Source organism: Vulpes vulpes, chromosome 10 (genome assembly GCF_048418805.1).
Source record: "Vulpes vulpes isolate BD-2025 chromosome 10, VulVul3, whole genome shotgun sequence".
Lineage (NCBI taxonomy): Eukaryota > Metazoa > Chordata > Mammalia > Carnivora > Canidae > Vulpes > Vulpes vulpes.
In genome coordinates this window covers 21,420,070-21,432,797 of record NC_132789.1, presented here as the reverse complement: position 1 = coordinate 21,432,797, position 12,728 = coordinate 21,420,070, and the positions used below count along the sequence as shown (strand labels likewise).

At 46.0% G+C, this 12,728-nt stretch overlaps 1 protein-coding gene across 9 annotated transcripts in view; it reads right to left on the bottom strand.

The window, feature by feature from the left end:
• Window positions 1–1,040: 1,040 nt before the first annotated feature.
• Window positions 1,041–12,728, bottom strand: part of SEZ6L (seizure related 6 homolog like) — a 186,714-nt gene continuing 175,026 nt past the window's right edge. For 2 of the 9 annotated variants that reach the window (XM_072723098.1, XM_072723103.1), the window contains exons 14-17: window positions 10,854–10,886; window positions 8,877–8,991; window positions 6,294–6,396; window positions 1,041–4,348 (exon numbers count right to left, since the gene is read on the bottom strand). In XM_072723098.1, the coding sequence (XP_072579199.1) occupies window positions 4,319–4,348; window positions 6,294–6,396; window positions 8,877–8,991; window positions 10,854–10,886 (281 nt within the window). In that variant the 3' untranslated portion in view covers window positions 1,041–4,318. The remainder of the gene's footprint in view (window positions 4,349–6,293; window positions 6,397–8,876; window positions 8,992–10,853; window positions 10,887–12,728) is intronic. The other 7 variants (XM_072723099.1, XM_072723104.1, XM_072723100.1 and 4 more) reach the window with 4 other exon arrangements.

Here is a 12,728-nt window from a genome sequence, read left to right as displayed (position 1 = left end):
CCTCCTGATGTCTTACAGTCAAAATGCAGAAGGAGAAGGAAGGATAGAAGAAGGATTGCTATGCAAACGGGAGTGGGAATTTGAAGATTTGGCAAATTCTCTGCCTATCCATGTTGCAAAGAATGAGAAGGCTTGATCTGAAGAGAACAGTGAAGGGCTGAACAACCAGGCTGATGAAGACTTCGCAGGGAAGACTCATGAATTATCCAGCCATCTCTGCAGAAGCCAGGAATACAGATGGGATGAGACCAAACGGGACAGGGAAAATGGGATAGAGTGAAGCAAGGGCTGTGGCAGTTCTTGGATCCTACAGGATCCGCCCACACAGCTACTCAGCCATGGAAGTGCTATTCTTCAAGGAGAAGGAAGAAGGACCCTGGAGCTGATTCAGAGGTCATCACAGCGATCACTCCCACCACTGGTCCAGGCGCAAGGCTGAATTATCCCTTTTTGGAATGGGGACATCCATCTTGTGCTTGTCCCATCATTGTATGGAAGGACATACTTTATTTAGTCCCATAGCTTCACAGCTAGAGGGGAATTTGCATTGGGGTGACCCATCCCTGATTACCATGATATTTATTATTTTTTCAAAATTTATTTATTTATTTGAGAAAGAGAGGGAGAGAGAGAGAGAGAGAGAGAGAGAGAGAGAGAGAGAGAGAGAGGAGGGGCAGAGGGAGAAGGCTCTCCACAGGCTAGGAGGAGAGCTCTTGCCAGGAACTAAATGACCAGCACCCTGGTCTTGGACTTCCAACCTCCCACACTATGAGAAATAACCTTCTGTTGTTTAAACCTCACATCTATGGCACTTTGTCGTGGCAGCCCATGACAGCAGTGTGTCTGATGATGGCAGCTGTCCTGTCTTGTTCCAAACATTGCTCTGATGTTCCCGGAACCACTCCGAAGTTGGCAGCCTGTCTTGTCAATCAAAGTGTCAGAAGGTGCACCCCAACCTAGTCCCCAGACACCAGAAACACCCCTCTCCCCTTGATGCCATCCCAGGAATATCTTTGCAACAAAAACCCCATAGATTTGCCTCTTTTTCATTCGTTTTATTAGCATCAATATATACAAAGTGGAAAATGACTTAACTCCATTATTCTAGCTTAGAAAGTTTGTTTTGCTTTTTATTCTGTTTGGGGATAAAATGAAAATGAAAATGTCCCAGAAGAAAGCCTACCTTTGTGGATGCTAGACAACTCCATAATATCTGACCTGGAATGACGCTCCCCTCCGTGACTTCGCAAGGGCATAGGAAAGTCATACCCTTTGGATTTACCCCAAAGAAAGGTCATTTTTAGCCCAAGGCTCATGCTCAGCCTAAATCTACCCCTGTATTTGCCAAGTCACTTCCACTTATACAACCGTCCTAATCTTGTAGCCACTTTGCTTCCTGCCAGGCAGTTTCACAGTTTCCAAAGCTATTGGCCTGAGGTTCTGTAGGCTTTCCAGGGAGCTGGCTTCAAAAGATCATATTTAAAGCATGTCTATGGAACTAAGTAAGGATGGTCTTCAAGTTGCGACCAGAATACTTATGTTGGCTAAATAATTCTACTCCTCCCTACCCCCTCCAAAAAAGCAAAAAGATGAGCTCCAAGCTGAAGAGGATCGAGAGTGTGCATTTTTAAAGCACAGAGCGGTAGCTGACAGATACAGCTTATATGAATTAGCATGTAATACACACCATCACATGCATTCTTTGAAGCTCGAAATCTCTGTAAACGTATTTCCCCACTGTTTTAAAAACAAAGAGTGGCTTGTAGGAAGGTTCAGTTGGGTTCTCGAGTTGCTCAAGATTGTATCCTGTTCAAAAATATTTAATCCCAATGGGTTTTTAACATTGATCTTATAAAAACAGACACGTATGAGCTGAAATGAGATGCCCGGTATCTTTTTGGCACTATTATCATGTTTTTACCTTTACATATTACAAATACACATTCAGATATCCTAAAAAGAAAAACAGACACCAATCTGTCTTTTCAATCACACTGTACATTGCCAAGCTCACACAATCCATCTTTAGGCGAAAATAAACTTTTAAAACATGTTATAGGTGCTATACTACTAAGACAAAACAAAGACATTGGAATCTTAAAAAAAAAACAAAACAAAACAAAAAAAGAAAAAAAACAAAACCAAACAAACCCCAAAACAAAATGCCTTTTCTATCCCTCCAACAGCCAATAAAGATTCTTGGGCTGTGGCCTGCCCACTTTTAGGGAATAGGATTAGAATAAAGATTTCATATTTTGTCAGTTTTGACGAAAGGCAAATGTTTAGTCTGCACGTAACCATAGCGTGTTCTAAAATTAAACATCATTAATAGAGTTCTTCATTCCACATGACTCAGGGTTAGGGTTAGAATAAGCATCAAATAGAAATAAAAGCAAAGACTGGATTCTGCTTTGAAAAAAAAGTTATATTATTTGCATTGTTGGACCTTCTGTAAACATGACTTTGCTTACTAATAGTCTGGAACGATTCTCTTCTGGGTTCTTTTTGGTTTTGTTTTGTTTTGTTTTGCATAAAATGGGGTGGGTTTTGGGTGGCTGGAAAGCAGCCTTCAATTATCTCTTGCTGTGCATCAGGAATGCATGCCATAAGGATCATATAAGCAGGATTCTTTTCTGGCAGAAGGAAAGTATTGGGGCTCAGATCCCTCAAGACTGAAGTCTGAACTTCTGGCCAGGGGGAGGCTCTGTGTGTGTCAAAGCCAACTGCCCTACCCTGCTCCAGACCTGCCTAGACAAGCTACCAAAATACAGACTCCCAGACATTCTCTCCATGGCATGGCTGCCAGAAAGGTCTTTTCTTGTTTGAAAATCAGGCAATGTCAAATAATTCTAGAGAGCCTGGGAGAGTGCCAAAGTGGGATCCAGAAGCACTAACCCTACCTTCTCTGAGTCACCGGCCATCACTAGGGAGGTGACGGACCCAGGGAGGCAAATTTACTTTATGTGTGCTATTCCTTCCATGTATCCTCAACCCCTGCCTTTTCTTTTTACCTGTATTTAGAGAAGAATGTTCCTGAGAGCCACACACTCACCAGCCCCTCTGGGCTGGAGTGAAAGGACCCTGATAAAATCTGAGGATGCACATGGGATTAAGGAGGTTTATGACTTCCCTTCTGCCCTGAAACTCCTCCTTCTGTCCTCCCTGGGGTTCGAATTGTATGACAAGGACTGTGTAGTGGCTTTAAACCTACCTGTTCCCCACTCCTCTGCCCTTCCATGGTCAGCATGCACGCCAACGTGCAACATCTGGACAGAACTTCAGAGGACAGAAAAGCAGTTTCTTCTCATAGGACCCTTCCTTCTGAAATGCTTGATCGCAAAAATATTCTGACACCTTTTAGAGAAATGGTGCACGTGAGTCTCCCTTATTTTGAGGGCTCAGGTGTTTCAGTGCTCCAGGAAGACAAACCGAGCTCATCTCTGGATTTCAGGGCACGGCACCCCCCCCCCCAACACCAACCCTTGTAACTACGCGGGTGAAGCTCCCCATGAGGATCTACTGTCACAGCTTGAGGGTGGCCTTGCTGAACAGAGCGATCAATTCTGGCCCTTGTAGCATCAATTACCTTCCCTTTCATTGTTGATGGCGTGTCAAAGGAAAGAACATTTTATTAACTTGATCCCCTGACTCGGTGTTTTCCCTCACCCTGCACTTCATCTGAGTTCTCCAACCTCTCATCTACACTGAAACATTTTGTGAGTCTGCCAGCATCCAGCGAGGCCAGGGTGGCAGATGAGCAAGCTCCTGGAGGGAGGGAGGGGGTGGGGCAAGACCTGCTACAAGCTGAGTGCATTGGAAGAGCAAACCTGGGATTGGTTTTGGAGCAGACCTGTTCAAACTGAAGTCTGACCCAAGTCACTCCATCAAGAAATACCCATTCCAACCTAATCTTGGGGCTTGGATTTGTCCTAAAAGCACCATGGGCATGGATCCCAAAAGCGTGCAATTTGGTGCAGCCATAGCATGGCACGGCTGATGGAGAAACCCAGTTGCTCTTGTTTTTTTTTTTTCCCTTTGCTGCCATGTTGGTCATTTTGCAGGTCTTCCACCTGCCTTCAGAAATGAGACGGTCACACGGATTTGGCCACAGCTGCAACACTTCCAACCACACCTATTTTTGATTTTAAATATAATAAATACAGCGAAGAAAACAGTGAATCTTCAATAAAGAGTCTAAAGAAAAGACGGACAACATTCTGGGGTTTCAATCAAATGCCATGTGGTCTCTGGATGAATTTCTCGAGGAGGTTGTAGTTGAGTTCCTATCTGTGAGTTCCCCTCTCAAGCGTAGCTCTCTTTAAATGGAAACTTCATACTCCCTGGTTTCCTGCAAGAGACAGAAGCACAGATGGGGTCAGCCCTTGGGTGGTGGAGCCACAGGCAGAGCGTGGCTTGATAGCCGGTAGTCCCTGCGAGGAGGTGAAGAATGTGGAGAGCAGAGCAGAGTCACCTGGCCAACAACGTGCCGATCCCAGATGTGTGAGTGAGAACGGCCGAGCCAGCGTCATCCCCCAGCTACAGCCGGCTGAAAACACCACCCCACAGACTTTTGAGCAAATTACCCCTTGTTGCTATGAGTGACTGAGTTTCAGAATTATTTGTTACTCAGCTTTATCATAGTGCTGGGTAACTGACACATTATACCAATAAGTAGTAATAAGATCTAGTTTCTTAAAAAAGGGGGTCATAGGGGAAGGGAGGGAAAAAGAAAATAAGACAAAATTAGAGAGAGAGAGATGAATCATAAGAGACTCTTAGGAAACAAACAGGGGTGCTGGAGGGGAGTTGAGGGGTGATGGGGTAACTGGGTGATGGGTATTAAGGAGGGCACTTGATGTACTGAGCACTGGGTACTATATGCAACTGATGAATTACTGAACTCTACATCTGAAACTAATGATACACTGTATGTTAACTAATTGAATTTAAATAAAATCAGTTAAAAAAGAGATGTAGTTTCTGAAGTGCTCTTTTTTTTTTTTTATCAGCTTGACCTTCTTTTCAGATTTGGAAACACAGTATACAGAATATAAAATAACATACGATGTCTTCTTAGCGGTGCCGTATCTAAAATGACCACGACATGTGGGTGGCAACCACTTCATTTTCTCCAATATCCAACAAGGGTGAATAATATTCTCCAGGCCTCCAAGGCAGAGGAACAGGGACATATAAGAAGGCAGAGGCTTGGCCCTGGAAGAGGTCATTTGTCACATGCTTTGGTGGAGGTCTACTGTTGCTCTGCTGGGTCAGCACAGGTAAGTAAGGGTATCAATGGTGGGTGGGAATGTGGAGGGAAGACTCGAAGGTAGCGGCACCCCCCCCCCGCCCTGTTCTCACCTCCTGGTGATCACCTTCTTGCATGATCCCCTTTCCAAAAGTGTGGGGAGGATCCCAAATGTGCTAGGATGTCTTGGCCATGTGTCTTAGTGCCCTGACCAAATTTTTCATGGTCCCTAAAACTGATGATTTGTTATAACCATCCCACTGGCATGTTTGTTTGAGGTTCAAGGGAGGCGGGTAATAGAATGACTAACGGCATCAGTTTGATTTGTATCCTGGCTCCAGGCTGTGCTTTAGGCTGTGCGCAGCCTTGGCCGAATCATTTTTTTCGTCTCTCTGACCCTCAGTATCGTCATCAGTCAATCAGGGGTAACTGCAGAACGTACGACAGAGTTGCAGGGATTCAGGGAACTTCTGGGTTTAAGATGCCCAGCTCGTGGTACATTTTCTTGTTATTATTATTAGCTCTGTCTCCTTTGGAAGACTATAAGCTCATTAATGGCTGGACCAGTCTGTCTGGTTCACGACTGCATCTCTGGGTAGCTCAACACCAAGTCTGCACCTGAGTGTGTTGGAATGTTATGTGCTGCCGTTCAATACAGAGTGGAGTTCAGTCATCTGGGGGATGCCACCCACTGCCACCAGCCTCCCCGGGGCGGGGCGGGGGTGCAGGTTCTGGCCCATATCGGCTGTCTTTCCTTGGGTCTTTCTTTGGTGCAGCCCCTTCTTTCTGTGATCGTTCTGCCCAGAGTGATTGGCCATCCAGGCTTGTCATCGGCAAGCAGAGAGAGCTGGGTTCCTCCAGCGGTTACCCCCCCCAGCGGTCACGGTGGGGATGGGACAGAACCACTGGCCATGCCTTTCTGCCAGGGACATTGTGAGCAAGAGGAAAGGAAACTTTCAGTTTTGATGTCAGTGCATTCAGAGCAGACAGAGAGGGAGGCACTGGATGGGCGGGTGGGGGGCATGGAGAAAGGAGACCAACTCACCCCTGTCTCATAAATGGGGTTGTCAAATTCGGTTTCCACGGTGATCTGGCTGTAGGGGTGTGAGTACATCAGAGGCAGGCGGAGGCTGGAGTAATAGCGACATCTGGAGAAGGGAGAGCAAAGGAGAGAGGAGTCACTAGTCCCAGAGCGGAAGACATCATGCAACACCCAAGGGGAACAGCTGGTCGGGGCCCCTTACACAAATGCCAAGGAGTGGTGTGGGAACAGCCTCTCGAGGTGAGGATCCACATGGGTAAGCTCTGAAATCATGACTGCCCTCAACTTTTAAAAAACATTTTATTTATTTATCCATGAGAGACACACAGAGAGAGGCAGAGACGCAGACAGAGGGAGAAGCAGGCTCCATGCAGGGACCCCAAAGTGGGACTCGATCCCGTGACCCCAGGATCACACCCTGGGCTGCAGGCAGATGCTCAACCACTGAGCCACCCAGGCGTCCCTGCCCTCAACTTCTAACCCAGTCACTGACAACTAAAGCCTCAGTACCTCCCTTACTGGGGAGGAGTGGAGCCCAGCTGGTTTTCACCTGGAAGGTGATTCGAGCCCCTCTTTCATGTAGGGTGACAACGGCAAAAATGAGCATTTACTGAGCACCTACTATGTACTGTGTTGCCTCAGAGAAACCTTCTCTGACAACCTATTTAAAAGGTGGTTCTTCTATTACCATACCCTATCTCTCTCCTTCGTTATGCTCATCAGTGTGTTATATATAATTTGTATATTTCTGGGGCTCCCAGGTGCCTCAGTGGTTGGGCATCTGTCTTTGGCTCAGGTCATGATCTTGGGGTCTTGGGATTGAGTTCTGTATCGGGCTCCCCGCAGGGAGGCTGCTTCTCCCTCTGCCTGTGTCTCTGCCTCTCTCTGTGTGTCTCTTATGAATAAATAAATAAGATCTTTAAAAAATGTGTATTTCTCCTGTCCCCCTACAATCCTGTGGACTCCACAAAAAAATGGAAAAAATGATATTGGGCAGATACCTGCCTCAGGACCTTTGCACATACCGTTTATCTGCCTAGAATCCTCCTCTTCCAGATATTTGCATAAGTTACTTGTTATTGGTTTTAAGTCCTTACTCAGCTGTCATTTCCAGTGAGGAGTCCTCTTTGAAAGTTGATCACTACCTCTACCCCAGTTCCCTTTTGCTCTCTTCACAGCTTTCTTTTCTCCCTGCATTTACCACCTCCTAATGTACACAGTTAATCCTTGAACAGCACGGGTCTACTTATATTCAGGTGCAGGTCCACTTATATGTGGATTTTTTGGGTAAATATACTACACTCCTGCAGGTGTATTTTCTCTTCCTCTTGATTTCTTTTTTCTTTTTAAAAAAGATTTTATTTCTATATTAGAGAGAGAGATATATATATATAGAGAGAGAGCACAAGTTGAGGAGGGAGAGGCAGAGAGAGAGGGAGAAGCAGACTTCCCACTGAGCAGGGAGCCTGATGTGGGACTCAATCCCAGGACCCCAGGATCATGACTTGAGCCGAAGGCAGACAATTAACCAACTGAGCTACCCAGGCGCCCCCCCCTTATGATTTTCTTAATAACATTTACTTTTCTTTAGCTTACTTCATTGTAAGAATATGGTATTGGGGTGCCTAGGTGGCTCAATTAGTTGAGTGTCTGACTCTTAATTTCGGCTCAGGTCATGATCTCATGGTGTGGGGAGTCCGTGCTGGGCATGGGGCCTGCTGGGAATTCTCTCTCTCTCCCTCTGCCCCCATCCCCCCATGCTCACACTCTCTCTTGCTCTCAAAAAAAAAATACTGTATATAATACATGTAACACAAAAAATATACGTTAACTGACTGTTGATGTTATCGGTAAGCCTTCTGTCAATGGTAGGCTCTTGGTAGTGAAGTTTTCAGGGAGTCAAAAGTTAAATATGCAGATTTTCAACTCACTTGGTGTCTGCGCCCCTAACTCTTGTGTTGTTCAGGGGTCAACTGTTACTTTTTGAACATACTTTACTTGTCTATCTTCTTCCCATTAGAACCTGGGCCCTGCATACCAATGATCTCCTTTTGCTTTGTTCACAGTGATGTTCCTAGAAACGCCCCCCCCAAAAAAAACCTTCCCAGCACATAGTAGGTGTTCAATAATTGTGAATTTGAATGAATTAGTGAATATCCTAGCCATGGCTTAATATTTTCCTTCCTTACTGCAGGCAAGTTCCAGGATCCTCAAGAGGCAGGACAACGTCCGGTATGTATTAGATGGTCCACACGTTTGTGGAGTAAGTGAATGAATGAATGAATGAGTGAATGGAATCAATGTCAGTGTGTGCCTGGCAATGCAAAATACTGTCTGTCCCACTAAACCACAGCTCCTTGAGCTCAGGGGTAGGGCCTGCTTATCTGCTGCTGCATCCTCAGCCCTCCTGCCTCGGAGGGGTGGGCGGTGCTCAGTAGGAGTATTTCTCCCAGAGCTGAGTTGAATCACATCATCTACAGGCACACCAATGCCACCAGCCCCAAGTTACACATGGAGAGCCTGTCTTCCAGTGCGCTGGCCATTGAGTGGATGGCAGCCCCCCACCCCTGCCCGGAAGCCCCCTACCTGGTGATATAAATGTAGGCTCCTCCCAGCAGTAAGGAGATGATGAGGACTGGGATGAAGATAGCCAGTGCCATATTTCCTCCTTCCAGCGATGTCTCGGCTGCCGCTTCTGCTACTGAACACAGAAGCCAGTGAAGCCCTCAGAGTCTCACGCCCTCAGGCCGCCTGGGTACCTGGCTCCCAGGTGAGCACCTGCCTTTCCAGTTCTGCACTCATTCAAAGAGCTGGTTGGCATCAAAAGCCTTAGCTGTTGGGCAACCATCCCCAGAGGGGAGAAGAGGCAGAGAGTAGAGCAAATGGGATGGTTCTTTGCAGCGAAGCCCAGATCCATCCTTTGGTGGGGTGGTCATGGGCTACCAAGAATTACTCTTTGAACTCCTGGTGATACCATGCCCATTTGAGGGGTGTGTGGCTGCAGTTGAAATCTGGTTAAAATCCAATTCAAGGAGAGACTTGGAGAAAATGTCATATATACTAACTGGAGAAGGCAGATTTGTTCGATATTCCATGGGTAAGAGGGAGCTTGTTGCACCCAGACTGGCAGGTGCCTCCCAGAGCTGCTCTATCAGACCCTCCAGGAGAGGACGCTGCACCCCCCAATGACACCCCAACTCTGAAGACCTAATTTTGATTTCAGAGGCTATGGTCGCACCATCTTGGCTTCACCCAGATCCTCCCACTGCCTCCCACTGGTTTGTGGAAATTGTAAGAACTATAATAGCTGTTGGGGGGTTCTGGAGGCATCTTCCCGGCACAGCTTGAAGGGAGACCCTGCATCTCCTCCAGACATTCCTACTCAGGTTTTCTCTGCCATTTCTCCACGGCCACGGCCAACAGAGCTCGGCTGTACGCCAATCTATAATCCATTAACTGCCACTCTATGGAGTCTGAAAAAATCGATGCTAACCCATGGCAAATGCATGAGCACAAAACATTACGCTGGCACTCATAATCTCTGAGCAACCCAGGCCTTTGAGACAGTCTCATGGTTCATTGGTCTCCAAAAGGCAGCAAAGGGATGGCCTGAATAGACGCTAATGCCACGAAATGCCCCCTCTTTTCCCTGCAGAGTCGCTAATACACGCTCCTCCTCTGCGCTTACACTTGAGCCCCGGCTCTGCCTGTTGGGATTAAAATGTCATCGGTTGCAAAGGAGAGCAGCTAATGACACGTAATTCGCATAGCCCCACATTCAGAGTGAATGATTTATTGTCAGAAAGCTAAGTGACTCCAAAAATAATAATAAAAACTGCTTCATTGGTTATAACTTTTTAAAAATAAAAAATGAAACAAAAATACATAAATATTTCATGACACCACAGCCTGGACGAGTGGTTTGGTACCAAAGTGAATGGAGGTTAAACAGAATGCGGAGTGTTTTATGTAGGGAAGGGGTGGCAAGGAAAAGGAAACACAAAATGAAAACCGAAACAAAATCCTGGCCTGCTTTTACTGTCTGTTCCCCATAAATAATTCTCACCTGGGAGTTCCTAATAGGAGGAGAACAGAAAGCAAGGAGGATACAGGGACAGGTATTTGGGGAAAGAGAAAGACCAAGGAAGAAATGGACCACAGAGCATCCCCCCCGGCAGAACTCTCCCCCCTGAAGCCAGGTGGGTGCTCCGCATGGAAGGTGAGGCGTCGCTAGACTTAATTCCCCCAAACAGCACCACGTGGGTGAAAATTGGTGTAGTGGGGCTGTGCCTTTCTCAGGCATGTGCACCCTCAGATTTTTTTTTTTTTACCCCAAGAACAGAACGGCTGGAAAATCTCTTTCAGGTCATAGTTAGGACTCTAGGTTACAAATTCAGTGGTTTGTTCCTTTTAAAATGTTTTATTTTGAAATTATCTTCGGTAGTGAGAAGACAGAATTTCTGCTTATTTTTTTAGCACCTGGAGAAGGACATGCAAGGACCTGCCCTTGTTTTCTGCTATTAGCTTGATTTATTGGATTTTTTTTTTCATTACGGAACTCACCTTCTAATGCGTGTTCAAAGCTGTCTTGATTAACTGAAAGGGAAATTGGAAGCATTGGTTAATGTCGAGTGAATCCACTCTGCATGAAATGGAGCCAAAAAATTAGGAGCAAAAGCCTGTGCCACGTTTTGCTGAAGTTAGTGCTCGGCTTTGGTTTATCTTGGGTTCCTGGAATTAGTGGAAGTGCCTGGACATATTCCTTTCCTAGGTTCCTGAGAGATCACGACATAGATAGGAAAGAAACAAGGACAGCAATAGTCACTGTGATTAATTACTGAACACTCACCATATGTCAGATACTGTGCCAAGAGCTTTATGTATGTATTTGCTCATTTACTCCCACAACAATCTCACTAGGTAGATACTATCATCATCCCCATTTTACAGACAAACAAACAGGGGTTCAGAGAAGTGAAGCAACTTCTCTGACCTCACACAGCTTCTGAGGGACGAAGGCAGCTCTAAACCCAGACTGCTCGACTTTCTCCAGACTCTGCTCTTAATTACGTAGTTCTGCTCATTTTCATTGTTCTCTATGTAGGACAAAAGTTGATGAACAGTGAGGCTCACGATAAAGCCCCAAATCCAAAATCCAGCCAGAGCTGAAACTGTTTTCCTGCTTTGAAACATGTGTTTATATGAACCTTTCTCGTTTCACTTCTATTCTGTATTTAATTTGACTATTATTTGTATTCCCTGTATAACAATTTCCATTCCTGCCACAGACTAGAACTCTCTGGAAGTCATTCACTTCCTCATATTCCCTATAAAACGTTTCTGGAAGTTCAAGATGATGGGACTGGCATTTCCAGGCTTTGGCACCAAAGACAACATGGTAGCTGAGCACAAAAATATACCCGCACGGATGGGTTTCAAAGATGCAAAACCTCAGATGCTTAGACAAACAGACTGCATTATAAGGGGGTGGCAGGGGACAGCCACCAAAGGCCCAGCTGTATTCATGTCCTAATACTAAGACTTCCTAATTTGTGCCTCGGCCAATGTCATTCTTTGACATTGGTCATCAACATGTGACGCCAAATGAATGAGTTGAAAAGCTAGGTTACTAACTAACTAAACCGCAGATTATCTCTGGAGCTAGGGCATCAGGACAATGGAGAGATTGAGACAGATACTTTCCACCTAGACATGAGCGGGACTTTGGTTGTGTGTCTGGGAGTGTGTGAACTCCTGCTAAATCTCGGAGCCAGAAGAAAGCCTTGAAACTTGTGTTGCTTGGAGTGTGGTCAGTAGCGCCCTGGTGCACATGCTAAAATGCAGCCTCGCAGGCCCTGTCTTTTATTTCACACAAAGAGAAACCAAGATCAGGGAGGGAAGGTAGCTCCTCCACGGTCATGCAGGTGGTCCACAGCCCGGCAGGCTGAAGCCTGGGGTCGCTGAGTCCCAGTCAGGTGTCCATACATTGGAGCTTGGTCACTTTGCCAACTGCAGACCACAAAGCCATGCACCCTATTTTTTTTTTTTGGAAGACTAGGTGATTTGTCATTTCCTTACAAAGTCACGGGGTCTCAGGACTAGCAGTGGAGAGAAGAGGAAGATGAAAGCATCCCCCAAGATCCCTTCCTGCCAGAAACTCTATCATGCCTGAGGAAGAAAGTGAGGGGCAGAGAGCCACTCACTTGCTGGAGCTTCAAGGGCTCTCCTATCTTAGAACATAGAAGCTTCAGGGATGCGATACTGAGCATCTTTGATCCTTGTCTCTAGCGTATTTTCAGATGGCAGTTCCACCTCCCCATCGGATTGGCAACATCAAAAAAAAAATTGATAACATCTAGCACTGGCAAGGATGTGGGGGTTAAAGGACATTATCACACATTATTGGGGAGGTGGAGCATGAATCCCTACAGTTGTGGA